This window comes from Ananas comosus, linkage group 2 (assembly GCF_001540865.1).
Source record: "Ananas comosus cultivar F153 linkage group 2, ASM154086v1, whole genome shotgun sequence".
Taxonomy (NCBI): Eukaryota; Viridiplantae; Streptophyta; class Magnoliopsida; order Poales; family Bromeliaceae; genus Ananas; species Ananas comosus.
The window spans coordinates 12,177,555-12,198,753 of record NC_033622.1 but is presented as its reverse complement, the minus strand read 5'-3'; the positions used below and the strand labels follow the sequence as shown (position 1 = coordinate 12,198,753).

At 33.6% G+C, this 21,199-nt stretch overlaps 2 protein-coding genes across 2 annotated transcripts; one reads left to right on the top strand and one right to left on the bottom strand.

Moving 5' to 3' along the window:
* Window positions 5,757–9,032, top strand: LOC109724232 (alpha carbonic anhydrase 7-like). The gene is made up of 7 exons (XM_020252981.1): window positions 5,757–5,880; window positions 5,997–6,214; window positions 6,998–7,104; window positions 7,253–7,355; window positions 8,067–8,234; window positions 8,376–8,429; window positions 8,649–9,032. Exons 1-7 carry the CDS (start codon window positions 5,796–5,798, stop codon window positions 8,763–8,765), a joined length of 852 nt encoding a protein of 283 aa, XP_020108570.1. The 5' UTR covers window positions 5,757–5,795; the 3' UTR covers window positions 8,766–9,032.
* On the bottom strand, window positions 14,516–17,191 carry LOC109727743 (junctophilin-1-like). The gene is made up of 4 exons (XM_020257921.1): window positions 16,786–17,191; window positions 15,959–16,620; window positions 14,946–15,174; window positions 14,516–14,714 (listed from the first exon to the last, which is right to left on the bottom strand). Exons 1-4 carry the CDS (start codon window positions 16,960–16,962, stop codon window positions 14,550–14,552), a joined length of 1,233 nt encoding a protein of 410 aa, XP_020113510.1. The 5' UTR covers window positions 16,963–17,191; the 3' UTR covers window positions 14,516–14,549.

The following is a 21,199-nucleotide window of genomic DNA, read 5'->3' as shown; positions in this document are numbered from 1 at the left end:
TAGGAATTTTATAATGAAGATCGAGAGTATAGATCTTGTTTTAGATAGTTTAAAGAATTTTCTAACCAAAATTCAATTGATTTGGATTGCTTTACACCGTTAAACAAGAAAATACCTCATATCGACTATTAAATTTACAAATTTTAAAACTCTTTGATCATTAGGTCAATAATGTTGAAAAGATTTAAAACTTGATTTCTAGATACTTCAAGTAGTATAGATCATGTTCAACGGTGCCGATCGTCGATTTGAAGGCTCTATCATCGAAAACAAATGGGTGGCAACGAAGCCCGTTTGCTACCGATAGCATTCCAGCTCAACTCTCTCTCTCTCTCTCTCTCTCTCTCTCTCTCTCTCTCTCTATATAATATGAAAAAATAATTGTGATATACTGAATCTTAACAAGTTGGCAAGGTTACAGCATATACTTGATTGAGTTGGAGATGTTTTGCTCAAAATAGACATAAAAACGGACTTTCAAACTCAAGATTTATATTGTTATGGACTAAAGTTCAATCCTTAGTTTTGGAGTGGCTTGTTGGCATTTTTGTTTTATTAATCGGTGAAGCCCACGTTGCTATCCTCCATCCTTATCTTTTCCTTTTTTGTTGCTAAGTTTTAGGGATAGAGAGAGGGAGAGAGGTTTTGAGCACAAAAAAAAATTAATAGGAAAGAAAGAGAGAAAACTTGGTTTCGTTCTTACGAGCGAGCGAGCGAGTGGAGTGAGCGCATGCGTATTTTTGGCGTTTTGACGTCGCGGTTAGTATTACAATATTATTATTTCTCNTATATATATATATATATATATAGAACTACGCTAATGTACTATTTATAGCACCAACAATTTTATGCTATTAAATTTTTTATCCTTAAATTAAAAAATGGTTTGAATGATGTTTTAATATTAGACCAAACACGTTTTGTACAAGTTCCGTACGAAGCTTCGCTGGCAATCTTATCAGATGTTCCTTGGCAGCTTTTGATTGGGGATAAGGGTTCCTTCTTTTGTTTCTGAAGGCAAACTTTCGTACTTGAAAACTACAAATTTCGGTCTTTCCTTTTCGATCTTTCCTTTAGGCCGGACTGTGCATTCCTTCTCGATCCGTGAAGCTCTTGACCCATAACTGTGCATTCCTTCTCGATCTTTCCTTTAGGCTTTTTTATTTTCTACCTCGCCTCAATTATTTTTTCGAAACGATTAGTGGGGGAGGTTTTTTTAATTTTCTTTTGTTCGTTTTATTCTACTCTATTTTCGGATCCTTTAGGAGGTCCTAACTGTCTTTATTGTGTACGCTAAGTTTATTTTCCTTAATGAATGAAGCGTGCTACCTCTTTCTCAAAAAAAGAAAAAAAAGAAAAATAAAACTACAAATTTCGGATTTGTGAAATAAATTGGTATAATCCAATACATATAAGTTCAAAACTGTTGTTTCACCATTTTTTCTGAAATAAATTTATTTTCAAGTGAGAATAAGATTAATTAAAATTTAAATTTAAATTTAATTATTATATTAATTTATTAATTAATTTAATTAATATATTTAAATTATTATTCATTGCTTAAACAATAAAACAATTAATTAATTTATTACTTATAATTAATTAGCTAATTAATTATTAATAATTAAATATGTTTATCCATAAACTAATATTTATATTGATCAACCATTAATATTTTTATTAACTTAATTAATTTTTTTATTAGTGTTATCTAACTAAAATAATTTTCTAAGTAATTAAAAAGTTATATTTTTATATGTATTTAATTTATTAATATATTTTTATTATTTTATACAATATTCATAGCTAATAAATTTATTAATTTATTAAATTATTTTTAATTAATATTTTGATGTTAATTAATTAGATAAAAAAAATTTAACTTAGAATTATAACTCTTATTTATCTTGTTTCTATCTAACCATCCAAACACTATTACTTTATTCTCAAGAGCAATTCAATTTTCTTCCAAATGCAAAATTATCTAGTTTTTGCTCATATCTGAACTTGTATCTAATTCTGAAATAAGCAGTAATTACTTATACCTGAACTAAATGCAGCCAAATGGCTACGTTTGTTATCAGGAATATCCCAAAACAAAAGGAGATATCCCTCAATCAAACTAGATGGAATAAGTTGCTCCGGTTACAACGGGTTGTTCTAGAACAATCTATTAAGTTCGTTTCTACTTAGTGCTTGCGTTTAATTGGAGAACTAAATTTTGGAGAACAACTTTTATTGTTCTTCAGAACAGAGGATATGCCGGTACAAGATAAAACAATTGTAAATTTGTGTTTGGATGCATTTGGGAATATTTTATAGAATATTCTTAGTAGCGTTTGAATAAAAAGTTTAGAACAATGTCTAAATATATTTTTTAAAATTAAAAAATTAATTTATATTAGTATATTTTATATGAAATTATTTATAAAATTATTTCATATAGTAATTTATAATATAATATTTTATATAACAAGTTAATTTAAAATAGTATATTTATTTTATCATATATAATAATTTATTTTATATAATTTATTTATAATATATGTAAGGAATAAAGTATGCCTTTATATATTATATATATATATATATATATACTATATATATATATTATTATATATATTATGTTAGTATATGAGGTATTATGATTCTGGAAGTACGAAGCCTTCTATGCTTTCAGATCGTTTTTCATGTTGCTATATATATGTATATAGTCTGATTGCTATGGCTATTATAGCATCGAAGATATTGATGCTACCAAATATATACTATATATATATATAAAACTACGTTGAAATACTATTTATAGGCATCAGCTTTATACTATTAAATTTTCTATTCTAAATTAAAAAAATATGCGGTTTGGATGATAATTTTATATACACCAAACACGTTTTGTGACATGTTCCGTACGAAGCTTCGCTGGCTATCTTATCAGATGTTCTTGGCAGCTTTTGATTGGGGATAAGGGTTCCTTCTTTTGTTTCTAAAGGCAAACTTCGTACTTGAAATACAATATAAACATTTAAAGAATCATTCTTTTGTATATTTTGAAATAATTATCTAATCTTACAAACTTTAGAAACTTTTACTTATATATTTCTTTTATTACTATTAAATATTTTCAAATTTATCCTTCAACATTCAAAATATTTTTCTAAAATCCAATCATACCAGTAAACCCAAGGGAATTAGGATATTTGATGGAATTTTTGGAAGCCAATGAAGATACTTTGATCACTAGAAATAAATAAGATATTTTTTAAATTTTTAAGAGCATATTAAATATTATTATTTACAATTTAATTTTGATATCTAATCTTTTAGTCTACTTAATTTAAACTATCTAATAACTTTTTTGGTACAAAATTAGGCCCATTACTGATTTTAATAAAAATATAATCATATAAATTATATAAAATATGCTAATAAAATTTAAATTATAAAATTTATTAGCTAGCTCAAATCAAATAAGTTAAAAAACTTATAACACGGCTATAGTTAATATAAGTTACATTCTTATAAGATATTAATTAACCCTATGCAGGGACAAAAATTCTAACAATGGTTCTTACCAAAGTTATTATGAGAAGGAAATAAATGCTTTTTATCCAACCTGTTTTTTTAAATCTCATCTATTAATTAAATTTTTTTCTTTTTTGGTAAAATGGCATAGAACTTATTTAAATTATAGACTATTTGAAATTAGCTACTCAAACCTTTCAAAATTTTAATTTCACTATCTAGTCTTTCAATTTGTTTGATTTTAGTCGGCCAACAATATTCTGACATCAAAATTTGAATACGTCGTTCGTTTATCTTTACAGGTTTAGTTAGTATACTTTCTACAATTTCACTGCTACAAATTTAATTAAGTAAATAATTAGTTTAAATGTTAAAGTAGAAATGTTGTTGATTGATTCAAATCAATTAAATTAAAAGATTAAATAGTGAGGTAAAGTTTTAAAGGATTAGTTAGCTGAATCAAAATAATTCATAATTGCGATAAATTTCGTACATGTTTTATTTTTTTATTTTTTTAATCCAATCCTCTCTACATTATTTTCTATCCACTTCACTTTTGTGGAATTTGTGTCTTTTTTTATCTTCTTTTCTAAATACCATTTGGGCAATATTTGATTGGGATTCAAGTGGGGAAATAAGCTCTTATTCTCCGCTTCTATCCAAACAACAATACTAATTTTCGAAAATAGTAGTCCTCCTTTTCGGGGAATAAGCCTGTGTAATCTTAGAACAGTTCTCCCCTCCCACCTGGAAAAAGCTTGTTTCCAAGTGGGAACAAGCTTAATTAAATTCTAAATCTAATTTTATTATATTTAAGTCATTATTTATTGCTTAAATAATAAATTGTAAAGTAATTAATCAATTTATAATTAATTAGCTAATTAAAATTAATAATTTAGTATTTTTATCCAATAATCAATATTTATATTGAGCAACCATTAATATTTTGACTAATCTAATTAATGTCTTAGCTAATTATCTAACTAAAATATTATACTAACTACTTAAAAAGTTAACTTTTTTACATTTAATTAATTAATTAATTAATGTATTTCTCTATTATCTTATCCAGTATTCATAGCCTAAAATATTTATTAATTTATTAAATTATTATTAATTAATATTTTAATATTAATTAACTTGATAGATTTTTATTTCAAATAATTAGATAAATATTGTTTAATAAATATGTTTATGTTAACTAATTAGATAAGATATTATTATTTTAAATTGTAATCATTCTTATTCTCACTATTTCAATCTAACTATCCAATCGCTATTTTTTTTTTATTTCTAAAAATAATTTAATTTTTATCCAAATAAAAAATAAAATTTATTTTTACTTATGTTTGAATTTGTATCTAATTTTGAAATGTACAGTTTTTACTTGAATCCGAACGTAACGAAAATGTCAAAACACCGACACCATCAATTTGTCCTTTTGTGTGAAAACGTTTTCTTTTTTAAACACGATCCTCACGCATCTTTAAAAGCGGGCCCCACATGTCAGTTGATTTTATAAAAGACAAATCTGTGACACGTAACCTGGTTATAATTCCGTAATTATATTCCTGATGTGACGTGGTACTTCCAATTAATCAAAAAATTTTTTTGAATTCATCCATTTTATTTTATTTTTAAAATAATATTTTTTATATTTTCTTAAAAAATAATTATTTGAGTATAAATTATATGATGTAAGTATTATAAAGCAAATTTTTTGGTCAAAAGACTATGATAATCATTTTTTTAGAAAAAACTTTAAATACCATCTATATGATTTTGTACTTTTTTATTATAATACCCTATGGTTTAAAGTGTACCAATTTAGTACCCTGCAATTTTTTTTTCTCTTTTTATTATTTTCTTCACTAATTTTTTTTGTTAAATTATTGACAAAATTAAAATTAAAAGGTATTAAAATAAATATTCAATAAATTTAGATGAATTATATGAAATTTTTTATGTATAATTTAATAAAATGTTAACACAGAAGCTGATGAAAGAAAAAAAAAAAAGACTACTCTCTTTTTACGTACTAAAATAAGAAAATATAAAATCCCGTGAATAATATTTAAAGTTTGCCCCTTTTAGGTAGATTATTTTAGGACGACTCTCTCTCTTTCTCTCTCTCTCCATCAGTCCATCTCCAACCTGGTACAAGCACGTGGTTTTAAAACTCTGAATATTATAAATAGCAACAACGCACACCCTACCGCATTCACTGCAATTCCAGCAGCAGCAGCAGCAGCAACAACAACAACAACAACATGCCCCTCCTCAGCAATCTCATTACCACCATCTCCCTCGTCTCCCTCCTCCTCTCCGTCCCTTTTTCCACCTCCCAAGAAGTTGGTATGTTGTTGTTTCCCTCCTTCTTGGGCTTCTATTTTTTTTTTTTTCTCTTTTTTTCCATTTTTTTATCGAGCACTAAATTATTTTTTTGTTTTTTTTTTCTTTTTGGTGCGTAGATAATGAGAAGGAGTTTAGCTACGACGAAGAGAGCCCAAAGGGGCCTCAGCACTGGGGACAGATCCACGAGGCATGGGCCGCGTGTGGGAGGGGTCGCGCGCAATCCCCTATCGATATCCTCTGCGGCAGGGTTCAAATAGACCCTTCGCTGGGGACGCTGCAGCGTTATTATACGCCTTCTAATGCCACCTTAAAGAATCGCGGCCACGACATTATGGTATTAATTAGAGATAGGGAAACTTTATCTAGGTTTATCAAATATTTACTTCAATATTTTTTAGTTTTAACTTTGTCACTGATTTAATAAAAAAGATTAGTAGAATCGATGATAAAAAAATAAAAATGAAACCATAGGACACTAACTTGATACACTTTAAACCATATGATACTAAAGTGAGAAAGTGTGAAATTACAGAAGTGGTATCTGAAGTGTACCCTAGCTAGGGATAATGATCTATATATTCCTCAAAATTTTTAAGATATCTAACTTATTATTTTTTCAAATATATCCTTCATATGTTCTTTCTTTATTCGAAAATATTCTTGTAGGTACCACCCGTTAAGTTATTTCAGGTTAAACGTGAGTTAAATGTCTACTAGAATAAAAAAAAAAAATTTTCTTTGCGTAAATAAGAAAAGTCGGTGATAGTAAAAGGGACAAAAAAAATTAAAATATCTTTTTTATCCCTAACTTAAAGGCAAATAAGAAAAAATTGGTGATAGTAAAAAAGTATATTTGAAAGAGCAAAATAATAATTTTACAAACATAACAACGGTTGTTTTAACTCTAGAGATATATTTGAAATAACTTTGAATATCAAAAAAAAAATGTTTAATATTAACCTTCTAAGAGAGACAAATCAGAAAGCCCCAAACTTTTCAGAAATATATAATCAATATTCCCTATTATTAATATCCCTCTCTTTTATTAGTTTGGGTTTTGTTTTTGGGGACATTCCCTTGTGTATAAGCTTAATTGTTTGATGGTACGTGGATGTAGCTCCAATGGGAGGCTGACGCGGGGGCGCTATGGATCGGTGGGACTAAGTATGATCTCAAACAGTTGCATTGGCACTCTCCCTCCGAGCACGCCATCAATGGCCAGAGGTAATTAATTAATTAGTTGCTCATGATCGCATATTGATCCACTAATTTAACAAGTGCTTGTTTATTACTCAATATATATATATATATATATTATTATTATTATTATTATTATTGAGTAGATGATCTCTTGATCGTGTGATTTGGGCAGATACTCTCTGGAGATGCATATGGTTCATCAGAGCGCTGATCAGAAGATCGCCGTGGTCGGGATTTTGTACAAGACCGGTCGGTCCGATCCGTTCATAGCAGGGGTATGTTTATTGCCCAGATTAAGATAACTAAAAATTAGTGGGGTATAAATTTGTTCAAGACTTCTTGTAAGGCACGTAGTGTGAACTTAAATTAAATAAAAAAATACTAATATTAGGAATTCAAACTTAGAATCTTCTTTTCTGATACTATGTGAAACCACTGTTGTAGTCTAAAAACTTAACTCATTAAACAACGGTATTTATATATTTTTATATTTAACAAAAATCACATTGAGAGAAAAGAAGCACAAAAACGCGAACGCAAAGAGAGATATACGAACAACACAGTTCTTCGCCAAAGAAGAAACTATTATTTATCGACTCTAAAACCAATTACATTAACCAAACATCACGACACCTGAATCCTGAGGATAACAAAAGCTAATATATTTCTAAATCTAAACCAAACGGAAATAACCAAATAGCCGAATTCAACATAGAAAAATATATAAAACTTTTTAAGAATAATCTAAAAGTGCAAATTCGAAGGCTTAAACAGTTGAACTCAGATCCCAAACTCGGTCGGAATGGCTTCGTAGTTGGGTGCGTTGATCTTGAAAACTGTTTTTCGAATTAGAGTTGCACACTGAAAACGGATATATGAGCGGAAAGTTACACCCGTTTAAATATTTTTCTGCACTGATTATAAAATTTGCCGAACTTAGCATAATAGAAATCCTTTTCTAAATGTTTACATCTGGGCATTAACAGTTGGAGCCGTACATAAAGAAGATCGCTAACACACATGAAGCAGAGGAAAAGGTTGGAGTTGTGGATCCGAGTAGCCTAAAGAGGGGAGGCAGGAGCTATTACAGATACATGGGCTCGCTCACAACCCCACCTTGCACCGAGGGAGTGGTGTGGACCATCATCAAGAAGGTTGGTTGGGTCGAAAACGTTTCCGCCGCGTCTTCTAATTCTCTATTCCATTTCCAGTTAGTGGTTGCTGCGTCATTTAAGTAGGTGCAGTTTGGTGAACCAAGATAGAATGAAATGAGCTTGTTTTTGAAATGTTGGCAGGTGCGTACGGTGTCGGAGGAGCAGGTGCATCTGCTGAGAGAAGCTGTCAACGACGTAAGTAATTAGCACAAGCGAATCGATCCTCCTTTCGAAAACCTTTTGTTTACGGAGACGCACGCATGCGTCCACATGCACGCACAGACGAACGCAAGCTTATAACACATAAGTTTAACAAGATTTTTTGTTTTTTCAGTACATGTGCATGCTTAGCTCCCAAAAGTTGTAGGATTGTAACGTATTCTTACGCTTATTTCTGCTACTGCTAATGTGCAGGGCTTCGAGATGAACGCAAGACCCATCCAGAAGATTAATGATAGAATTGTCAGCTTATATCAACCTCGAAAGTTACAGATTTTGGAGGAGGACATTGTTCGTGTCGAAACATATTGAATATATATATGGATGGATGGTAACACGACCCTTAGATCTGCTTACTAGAATGGATGATATCTAAAGCGTGTACGGGCACTTTAATTTCCTCTGTTTAATGGTTGTAAAAGTATGTTGCTGTTTGTAATTTGTAAGCTGTTACTCGTGTTGCGGCATTTGTGCCATATCGTCCCATATATATGTTTTGTGTAAGAGATTAATTTGTCTTTAATTATGAACGTGCACGAAGCATCATTCAGCTGGTATAAACATCGTCACTCTTCGGTATTCTTCTTTTTTTTTTTCTTATTTTTTTTGATGATGTTATTACACTTTTCTTTTCTTTTTTTTAATTTCCAACATGGTTGTTATGTTGGTATCCTTTATCGACCATGTATTTAGGTTTAATTTTTGGACGAGAGAAAAGTAGATTTAGATTAGTGGGGAGAATAAAAGACTAATAAGTACTTCAACTCTGGGTTTTCTTTTTAAGAACAAAAAAAAATTAAATCAAAAAAAGAAAATGAAAACACTTTTAGCTTTAGACATTGAAGGAATGCAAATGTCATCTTCCTTGTCCCAAGATTACTCTGTTAGGTTTCTGGGCTAAAAATCGATCCCTCAACAGCCTATGGGCCTTTGCAAAAGAATCAGATTAGTTTCTTGAGCTTGGTCCATAGACCAGCCCAAGTATGTAGCCTAATACCGGGTCGTTACAAAAGATTGTCCCTTTCTTTAGCTGTGCTTCGCTAAAGAGAGTACAACGAAATTATCTGTATTTCGTTTAGTATAATGAGTCAATTGCGATATATTTTTTGCGATCCAACGATAAATGGAGAAACATATCATCTTAACTTTGTTTTATCTATTATCGTTAGATAAACCTCAATACCCAACGGGTCCTGAATAAGTGTTTGACCAAGTGTTATACGCAGCTCTGCAAAATGCAAGAACTACAGCCCGTTTGAATTTTGCAATCGCACATGCAGTTCTATACACGACTGTAAAATTCTACATTTTTTTAAAAAGCAGGACGTTTTATTCGGCCAAACACAACCTTAGTATTATAGAAAATAATATAGAAACACTGAGATCTGATAGGGATTAGCTATCGTGTTTTGAAGTTCGTAAGCTATCTGGTTTGCAAATGATGTGGTAGATCGAAATCCAGGAAATAATGAATCAAGTTCATAGATTGAGATAAGGTCGAGGTAACATTTCCCCTTCAAAGAAATTCCATTATTATGGAATAACTGCAGCTAAATTTCGCTAATTCACAAGTGTACTTCTTTCTCTCTCTAGGTTGTTCTACTGTACTACATTCAAAAGTTTGAGCTCTTTTCAATTTCATTGTATATAATTACAATATTTTCTTTCCTTTTTTTTTTTTTGGTTTTTCAATATCCCGAAAAAGACATCAAACATCCTTTGTAAAAGTCAAGATTGTTTTTAAGAAAACAAGAAAAATCAATCCAATAGCAGAAAATTACATAGACTCCAAAAAAAAAAGAGCCATAATTTTCGATACATAGAATCTTATTTATTTGTCACGCTTGGTCATCTTTAAACAGTTGAATAAAACTAATATGTTTTAACAAAATTTGTCAAATGTCGTAGTAATCCGAACTTCGGTGCCGTGACGGATAATTAGATAAGCACTGCAATATGGATTTGATTAAAGTGGTCAATTTTGCTGAGTCATAGATAATATATTAGCTGTTTCACAAAATAAATAAATGAATAAATAAGTAAACAAATAAAATAACACAAATTAAGAGTACCTTTCTAGGTTGGGTATGGGTCCAAACGTCCAATTAAGCTGGAACCCATTAAAATTCCAAATCCAAGTCCGATTATTATAATAATAATGAAGAACCTATAAGAACAGGGATCCTATGAATATAAATTAAACTGTGTTTCTAGTTAGATGTTATTTTCTATTATAGTGAGGTTGATTAAAATTTTTATTCATAATGATATACTAAGCAGTTTCTTTTTTGGGTATGTCTAAGTAATTACTTTAGTTAAGTTAATTTCGGTTTCGTTCTCTTTTAGCTTAACACTATTTTTTCAAACCGTGCTAAATAATTTTTTCTAGTTCAATTTCCTCATATGCAAATGTTTCTGAATCTCATCATATTCTTTCGTTGTTTCTTTTTTGGCTTTTTTTTTTTTTAAGGATTTTCGAAACTGCTATTGCACAAATTAATGTTTTTTGTTTGGGTTTAAGATTTTTAGTTTTTGAGAAAAAAATAACAAACTATCTACTTTGGGTTTTTTTTAAAAAAAATATACTCAGCTGAAAATATGAAGCAATTAAACTTCGAATTTGCGACATCGGATACCATAGGAGTGTAATCAGTTTGGTTCGATTTTGCACTTAATTTTCAGATTTTTTATTTTTGTTATGAGTTAATTTATAATTTAAGATTCAAATTTGAATCATTATAAAATTACACACAAAATATTTAATTATAAACATAGAACTTTTCAAAATGTGTTGATTTATGATCAAGATTTGACCATAAATATAAAACTTTAATAAATAGTTTACATAAAATGTGTAAAAAAATATTACTATTTAGTTTTCGGTTCGGTTCGGTTCGGTTAAGAAGCGTGTTCAAACCGAACCGAAACTAAAAACCAAACTTTAGTAAATTTGAAAATCAAACTTACCCAAAAAACCATATAAACCGAGCCAAATAATCTTATTTGATTTGGTTCGATTTAGTTTTCGGTTTGAGACCAAATCGTGTCAACACTGACCAACTATTAGGTCATTTGCCGACTGCGCTAGATAGTTCAAGACTTTTTAATAAACTCAAAACGTGAATTTAAATCAAATAGAAAAAAAATAAATGAGACGAGGAGTCTGATAGAATTCAATTCAAATTTTAGAACCTCCGGCCTTGATGCTTTGTAAACTAACTATTATTTTTTAAAACAAGTTTAAGCTTTCAGGTAACGGTATATTCGATACAAAGTTCATGTGATTGTGAATTCTTATACACCATCATCACAGCCAGCTAACACGCAGCGCATTAAAAGTCACTTTTTGCAGTAACCTACTAAAGATCGACGGAGACTACTCATGCAAACTACTATTGACTTTATCATGTTCATGTTTCTTCATTAGTGAATCAATCACCACTAAATCCCCACGTCAAATTACTACAATTTTCCAACAATGTGTTGTGCTTTGATCTTCGTCTCAAGTTCGGTTTATTCTACACTGGCCTGGGCTCGTCGTACGATAAAATGTTGTTTGAGCAGCGTTTTTAACGAGCAATTTTTTATCCGATATAACATTTTAGCTTCTTACTGCGGCACAAATTTAAAAACTTTGAATGTAAGTTACAGCGTTCTAATAGAAATGACTATAGCTAAAAACTGGCGCAAAACTAGGCTAAACAAGCACCAAAACCTATGTTCGGTAAAATGACAAAGTTCTTAGATTTTTTTTTTTTTTGAATTGAATCAATTTTTAACATAAATCGGCATCATATTAATCTGAGCAAAATTTATCACAAGGTTAAATGATCAACAATATATAGATAATAAAACACCTTGCCATGATTTCATCTTTAATCCCTAAATCAAGGAAAAAACAAAAAAAAAAAAAGAAAGCATGAAAGCACTAAGCCAAGAGAAACCATCATAAGGGAGAAGACAAAAAATACAGGTTTTTTTTTTTTTCCTCACCCCCATTATCTTCCTGGGGAGACTCTTTCTACTTGGGCATTTAAAAGATGCATTATATATATATATTTTTAGCTGATGCACATGGATTGAGATCTTGCAAAGTAGTGTGACAATATGATAGCTACTTTAAACTATTCCAATAGCGACTCCCCAGATATAGATAAATATGCCATGTATGACTTTGTGATATGTATATACAAAGAGTCGTCCACTCCATAATGACACTCCTAATCCAAACAAAACAATTATGTCACAAGCAAAAACATTCATACACAAAATCGATGAATTAAACGAACGGACACCATCGGGACCACCCTATTCCTTTGAAAAATGCTTATGCTGAATCGTAATCCTCATTAGTCAAAAAAGGAGAAAAAAAGAATAGTAAATTTCATGTTCTATGGCCCCTTTTTATGATGTTCTCACTCTATTCTATTATTCGTTTTATATATAACACTACAGTTTGAGATTAGTTTAGCAGGAAAAGCTTATTTTATCCCTCTATGATTGCTCTATCCTAAGAACACCAGGAACCAATTGAGTTGCATGTTTTGTTTGATCATAAACATAATGGGTAAATAATAAAGTGATTACATGATTAAGTGGAGATTAAATAAAAGACAACACACTATTCAAAGGGAATGATAACGGTAATTCCGAGTTACATTAGAATAACCCGATTTCACCTAACGATCAGACGACGGAGATTAAGATTCAAAAATTACCGCCCGGCGAATGAATTTAAAGACACTACCTACCAGAAAGGAGCAGTCAAACATTGTAATAAACTAGATGCATAATTTTGTCCACACACAGCTGGGAAAGGCATTTCCTCAGACAAGAGCATCCCTTGTTGCAAGGATCAGAAAAGCTTTTTTTTATAATTAAGGCCAGGGTTAGGACAAGAAGATAAGAGGAAGAAATATAAGATATCCCCTGCAGAGTCCAGCATTAATGAACCTGACAAGATGATTGCAACAAAACAAAGTCATGGTTGAAGATTGGTAGGTCCACTGTACTGGCATCGGGATCTACAGAGTCACTAACATCCTTCCAAGTGCCTTGCAGCTGTAGCACTTCTCTATTTCGAGAAGCAGTGTACGTACAAATAGCTGACAAAAATAAAAGTTAGAACATTTTGCACGCGGCATGTAGAAATGAGCTTCTCACTATCATAATTTCAAGCGTCTAGATCCCAGAGTAGTGCTCTCTTCCGAAAAGCATACAACGAGCTCCTGATTTTCTTCGAGTGCTTCCACAAATGGCTCAACTAAAAAGCACTACCGTGAAAGCTCCAATGAGGCCAAAGAAAGAGAAGGAAACTTCACAGAACAATTTGCCGTATTATTTTAAAAGGAAGCTTCGCACTTCGTTATCAGACACAGCCTAGAATTAGCAAAGAGTGCAGGTGGGAGTGGTTGAGTCCGAGAAGAGATTTTACTGGGGAAGGGAGGGAAAAGGGGAGCAGTTGTTATATTCTCATTCCACTCTCATGCTTTGAATGCTGTGAATGCTGTGAATTCAAAACAAACAATGTGGACCATAAGCTGTTAAAGCATTGGTAAGAACATAGTAGGGGTCAGATGCAGTAGCCAAGACCAAGAAGAAGAATTGAGTGAATCAACATAACAGGTACTAAAAATAGGTGAGGGGCCAGCAAGTGCTTGAGAAAAAGTTACAGCCCCCCATGTGGACAACCAAGCATAAATTACAACTAAGAATCACAGCACATGGGATATCATCCATTCCACCATTAGATTAAAACTGGAGCATCTAGAAGTATTGGAGACAGAGAAGCAGACTCTGTATAAGTAGCTCTGGAAATACTTTTTCAATTGAAACGAAGACTTACGTACAAGATACAGCTTGCGAGAAACAAGGGATGATGTATCTAAAATTGTTAGCTTCTCTCTCTCTCTCTCTCTCTCTCTCTCTCTCTCTGACTCGGATAAGTATTTGCCTACCCGGTCGCAAACTCAGGGATTAGTAATTATTAAATAGCATAATATACATCTTAAGAAGAAGAAGAAGAAGAAGAAGGANTTGGAAAGTGAAGGTGAGAAAAGATTAAAAAAAAAAAAAAAAACCCGAAGCTTAGCCGCCTTAGACATTGGTGTCGCAAAACTTGCCATCTATACGGTTCTGCACGGCCTTTATGGCAGCAACTCGAGCAGCAGTGGCGGCTCTGTTTGCAGCCGTGACTGCCTTGTTCACCTGCTCATCAACTCGCAGAAGGCGAATTGCGTTCTCCGCAGCCTTTCGAGCAGCCTAGTTCAACCAAAAATTTTTGGGGTTTCAGAAACAAAATTAGAAGAAAGTAGTTCTATTGAAATTAAAGGCACATCAACTTTGGGATCCAATCGCGAATCTTAATGCCATTAGACGGGCACGGATCTTACGCAGACATGCATGGATCTCAAAGCAAATCCGATGTGCACGAAATTGGAAGCACTGGCAGCTGGGGCTTCTCTAAGTTCATTAGCTCGAATGCAAAGGTACCTGCACGGATCGTTGAACAGCAGGGTCCAACGGGGGGAGAGGGTTCTGTAAAATGCCAGAGTCCCACTCTCCTGATCTTGTGTCGCCGTTGCGGAATGTGTACATTCCGAAGCCTTGTTTCTTGCCTTCGTGCCACGAACCTTCGTAACAGTGACCATTAGCAAAGTTGTAGACACCAAAACCATGAATCTTGTCTCCAAAGTATTCTCCACAGTATCGATCACCATTCCTACAATATTTAGAACTTCTTCACTTTTAGCAATCCATCCCTTCAGAAAAGGGGGGCATGTTTAATAGAAGCAAATCAGAGAAAAAAGAAATAGTAATGCAGTGTTAGCACACTAAAAGTGGTATTTCAAAAAATTTGTCCACACTTGTTCATCTGAGTCGAAAGATGTTAGCAGAAAAAGGAAAGGGTCAATACCGTTGCTTAATCAAAACAACATAGCTTCGAGCTAAAGCTACTGAGATGAAGCCAATAAAATATAAGACACAAACAGAGGGACAAGCATTCAGATATGACCATTACTTGCTATGACCTCCAAACAAGGAAAGGCCACATGACTTTTGACAGAAGATAATGAAAATCTTAAGACAAACTGATGGTCCAAGAAAAGTTATGACCTAACAAGCAAAAAAACACCAATTGCATCTCTCATCCATTCCATGTTAGCTCGAATCACCAAATTATATCGAACACTTCATTGCGCCTAGTCCGAATTTGATACCTTGATTTTTCTTTAGAAATACTAGAAATCATCCACCGATCCTAGCAACTGCCCCTACAATAATATCACCAAACAACGGCGACCCAACCTTTGCAACTAAATTTGTTAACCCAACTAGGTATCAGCAATTAATACTACAAAATTTGAAAGCAATTAAAGAGGATCGAGCACATATTCCACTGTTCCATTGATTTTTTAGGTACCCAATCAATTGGCAACCCAAAATTCTAAAGGGATCTAATTCCACTGAGTAATCCGAGAAGTAATTAAGAATGGTGGGATTACCTGAAGTGGTAGTAGCCGAGGCCATGCTTGACCCCGCACTTGAACTCCCCGAAATAGGAGCTCCCATCGGAGCAACTCTGAACCCCAATTCCATGGCTTTGCCCACTCACCCACTCACCCGCATAGCTATCCCCACTGTAGAACCTGTACACGCCGAATCCGTGCCGCAACCCTTGCCGATACTGTCCCCTGTATCGGCTCCCCCTCGCCCAGCTCTCGATCCCATACCCATCGTATTTCCCATCGATCCAATCCCCCTCGTACTTCCCCTTGGCGAAGAAGTTGTAAACCCCACTCCCGTTGCACCTGCCGCGGTGGAACTCCCCCTCGTAGCAATCGCCATTGCTGTAGAACTCCACCCCCTCGCGCACCACCCTCCCGTTGCTCTTCTCCTTCCGCAGAGCCCGGTCGGCGTCCCCGATGAACCACTGGACCGACTCGCCGCGCCGGAACGCGCCGCCGCGGCGGCGGAGCCAGAGGGATCGGGACTTGCGCGCGGCGACGGAGGCGAGGACGACGAGCGCCGAGGCGAGGACGAGGTTGCCGAGGATCGGGGAGTCGTCGCGGAGGTAGAAGATGAGGAAGAAGATGAGGAGGAGGAAGGGGAGGGGGAGGAGGAGGGGGAGGAGGGTTCGGGGGTGGGGGTTGGGGTTGGGGTTGGGGTTGGGGTTGGGGTTGGGGTTGGGGTTGGGGTTGGGGTTGGGGTTGGGGTTGGGGTTGGGGTTGGGGTTGGGGTTGGGGTTGGGGTTGGGGTTGGGGTTGGGGTTGGGGTTGGGGTTGGGGTTGGGGTTGGGGTTGGGGTTGGGGTTGGGGTTGGGGTTGGGGTTGGGGTTGGGGTTGGGGTTGGGGATGGGGTGGGGGCGGTGGGGCTTCTTCTTCTCGACCTCCTCGTCGTCGTCAATGGCGGAGAGGCTGTGGAAGGAGGAGGAGCGGAGGGTTGGGGAGCGGAGGAGGGACGAGGGGGTGCGCGAGAGCTTGGCGCCATGGCTCTTCGGCGCCTCCATTGTCGCCTCCTCGATTCCGCTCCTAGGGTTTCGGTTCTCACTGGATCCGCGTTCGATCTCGGGAGAGGGGATTCATGGCGAAGAGAAAGGGAAGAGGAGGAGACGAGATGAGACTGGGTGAAAGGGGAGAGTTTTTGAGATCGAAATCGAAGTACGCGAGAGAGAGAGAGAGAGAGAGAGAGAGAGAGCGAGAGAGAGAGAGGGTGAGGAGATGCGACGAATGGGTCTTATAATTACCTGGGGTGACCCGTTTAAAATTATGTGAAGAACCCCCTCAAGTATAGACACTTTTGAATGGTCCCGCAACCTCATTTTGTTAAATTAATATTATTTAAATATTTTTAATAACTAAATAAATTTTAATCCAATAAATTAGATATTCACTGACATTTATTAGTAACTTTACAACATTAATAATTTTAAATAACTCTACTGCATAAAATTAGAGTACTAATGTCTTAACATGAAACAGAATTTCAAATTTATAAAATTTGTAATTTCACTAATCAAAATAACTTTAAAAGTAAATACTAAACTTTTTTTAAAAAATAGTAAAAGAAAATTTTGGGGGATATTTTATAATAGCCTACAGTATTTTTTTCCTTTTTCTTCTAGTTTGACGGCTATTCTTAAAACTTGAAAAATATAATAGGCGCCTTTTAAAATTGTGAACATCAAATATTACTCTTATAAATCCATAAATAAATAATATAATAAATGTCCTTCTAGGTGGCCTATGTTAGAATTTTATTAGAGTAAGAATACGAAATAACTTATTTGCTCCATATTATAGTTAAGTATCATATACCATGTAGTATTTTGTTCAATTTATATTATTTAAAGATAGCATTTTTATTTAATTTATAATTTGAATATTTTTTCAGTTCAATTTATGCCTTCATTTATTTTACTTTTTAAATTATTTCAAATGATAAAAGTCTAGTTTATTATTTTATTAACTGAAAGAGTATTGATGATAGTCAATTAGAATTATATATTGGACGAATAAGTTTTCAAAATTTGAAAGAATACTTTTGCTAAAGGACATTTCCGTAACTGGATGTGAATGGAAGGGCATAAATAAAATTATACACTGTGTGTATATTTTAGATTCGGATCCGGGGAGCGGGAGAGAGGGGATTCGGTTCCCGAGTCCTCGTCGGGTGCTTGCTGGGGCCCACACTACGTCGGCCGTCGGATGGATGGGTTATGGGCTAGATGGATTATGGACCGTTGATTTCGGAAGTGGAGTGGGTAAACGCAACATGAGCGAGCGATGTGGGGCTACAAGTTCGGATCTTGAATCAATCCACCACACCTTTCGGCACCTGACGGGGAATCTCTGAAGTGACACCGTAGTAATCCCCATTAGCCATGCCGTTTTTTTTTTTTTTTTTTTTTTTTTTTTTTTTCTGCGGTTAATTTTATAAAGCTCAATATAAATACATCGAATGGTAAATATATTACTCCAAACTTCGATTTTTTATATATATTTTTGTAAAAATTCAGTGATGTTTATATTTGTTTATCTGATTTGTTATCAATAGAGTATTTTTTATTTTTTATAATATTTTTGTTATTATAAATATATTTCTCTAAAAATCTCAGAATTATGCAGAAATATTTTTTTTTAAATTGCAAACGATTATCTTCTTCCTTTCTACCATCACAAATAATATAAGAGAGTAAAAATGTTAATTTACCTCATTTTCTAACGGATCCTAACATTAGGGATATATTTGAAAATATTAAGATTTTTGTATGAATAAAAATATAAAAAATTAAATTTTATAGGAATATATCTGTTATTAAATATATTTACAAGGAGCTATATGTAATAACTTGTTTTTTCTTTTCTTGGACAGAGCAAGAGAAATGTAGCATGATATCCGCTTTGTTTAATTTTTTTAGAAATAAATTTAGGTGAAAATATAAATCAACTACGAAATAGATCGGACTGCACTAAAAGTAAAAAAAAAAATTAGGATGCAACATTTATAAAAAAAAAAAAAGTAAATATAAAAATACGATCAAATAAGTCACCTCGGACGCAAGAAAAAAAAAATAATTAAAAAAGGAAAATTGGACCGGGGTGACCCATTGTCAAAAGAATAATTGTTGTACTAAAATTCGCTTGATTTGTCTACACCCACCTCGTTCTTATCTTATCTGATCAAACGACACACATCAGATCGACGTGTTTGACCGTTAGGCTGGGCGGCGCGGGCGCGCGCGCGCGCTTGATCCGAATCGATAGGGCCCGAACCGAACACGGGTTCGGATTTGGATTCGGGTTCGGGTTTGGGTTCGAAACCCGCAGACCCGTTTCGGCCTTTAAAATTCGTGCCCGGGAAACAAAAATCATCTGGAAGGAGTGATCGTGGGCGTACGAGTCGGAGTCGCGCCTACTTTTGGACCACGAGAAGTGGTTGGGTTGCATCTGTACTCGCAACCGGACAGGTTATGGTGGGCAGGTGAGGCACATGGCACAGCAAGGGAAAGAGAGGAGAAAATATTGCTTGCACTTGGTGTACCTTTTTTTTCTTTTTCTTTTTTTTTTGTATATGATGGTAAATAAATTTGCATCATTATTATAAAATTAAAATTTAATAAATACAATTTTCTTTGTGAGTTTCTCTGCAATTTTTCAGGTGTAGGAAAAATTCTATGCGCAAAATGATCTCCGCCTATCACAAAATAGGTTCATCTGGGCCATTAAATGTAGACTACTCGTGTGCACCTATGTTATACTTATACCAACTTTGAGTTCTCTGTAGTACTGTACTTAGGATCATAAGATAATGAAATCGTTTATTTAAGATAAGATGCATTTGGGTTATGGAAAATCGTCTTATATGCAAAAAAAAAATTTAAATTGTGTGCTAGGTTACACAATAAAAATAGTCTGAAAAATTAACTATATTCAAAGAGTATTGGGCGATAAATAAGAAAATTAATGGAAAGCAATAAAAATCCATTGATTTTAAGAGTGGGTTTAAAATATTTGAAATGTGCTTATGCATCAGGTGCATGCTATAATTTCACATCACAGAGAGATAGAGACAGGTGGATTTATTAATTGAATAGTACGAAAATAATTCAAGTGCAAACAAAGGTGAAAACCCATTATGAGAAGCAAAGCGAAGCTAAGTGAGCAAGGTTTCACAATTTACAGCAGGGATGATTCATGAGAGAGAAAGATGCCCCTTCGGTTATTACTTATTAGCTCAGATGCTCTTTTTGGATAAACCTTTTACCATGAGTTCCATAATATTTGGTTGTTATTTGTGTGTAAATAGAATACTGGTTAGTACAGTTGAATGATACGCTCTCTGTGAATATAGATATCGTGTTAGAATCATGTCTCGCATAGAAATGAGTTTGTGCATGGAGTTGTATCATCTTTGAAAAATAAAGGGTATCCAAATACGATAAAAGACACTTTAGTGCGAAAATAAGATTACATTTGATTCTTTAAATAATATTAGGATTCGGCGAGTTATCTAGAAACTTGGACACCTCTTTAAGCGTAGCATTGAAAGCATCTTGATGAAGTTCAAATTCAAAGTTGGTGTAGGCTTGGTAGGATTCATAATTGTTAGGTGCAAGCAGGGTCGTTTTGATTCAAAAAATTGGGTTTACACTGCTTCACACGAAAGACACAGAGTTTGATTCACCCAAACGATGTGTAAAAATATCAATATATGATACTAATCTATCAACTGATGAGACCTTGGAGATCGAAATTTCTTTCCTTCAATGAATAAATTAATTATATTCTAACAATAAGGTTCGATGATCGTATAAAAGTCAAATTTTGACGAATGATAAGCATTTAAAGCTGATTGTAAGTAGGCTCACAAATGGACCAAATCTATTATATAAGGTTTGAATGTTCCTATGATTTCTAAATTGACCAAGTCCGAGTACATCGAATTGATTCAAAGCTCTTTAGTTCATTGAAAATCGGGTGGTTCAACTGCGGGCGCATCGTTTGGGTCAGAACTCAATCAATTCACCAACTAGCATTTTTATATCTTTTCCTAGTTGCTTTAACTTGATATTGCATATGAATATGAATATAAATATGAATACAAATATTAATATCAAATTGGACATTAAAATCTGTAGGATATGTTCTCTAGTTATAAATATCTATGTCTATATATTATTTCTCATAAATTTGCTATATGACAATATTCTTTTTATTGTTGAATATGGGCTTTATTCCGAACCG

Coding starts and splice junctions, on each gene's coding strand:
- LOC109724232 (XM_020252981.1), top strand. CDS start 5,796: ATGCCCCTCCTCAGCAATCTCATTACCACCATCTCCCTCGTCTCCCTC. Junction 5,881..5,996: donor TTCCACCTCCCAAGAAGTTG/GTATGTTGTTGT, acceptor TTTGGTGCGTAG/ATAATGAGAAGGAGTTTAGC. Junction 6,215..6,997: donor ATCGCGGCCACGACATTATG/GTATTAATTAGA, acceptor ACGTGGATGTAG/CTCCAATGGGAGGCTGACGC.
- LOC109727743 (XM_020257921.1), bottom strand. CDS start 16,962: ATGGAGGCGCCGAAGAGCCATGGCGCCAAGCTCTCGCGCACCCCCTCG. Junction 16,621..16,785: donor CCAACCCCAACCCCAACCCC/AACCCCAACCCC, acceptor CCCAACCCCAAC/CCCAACCCCAACCCCAACCC. Junction 14,715..14,945: donor CTGTTCAACGATCCGTGCAG/GTACCTTTGCAT, acceptor TGGTTGAACTAG/GCTGCTCGAAAGGCTGCGGA.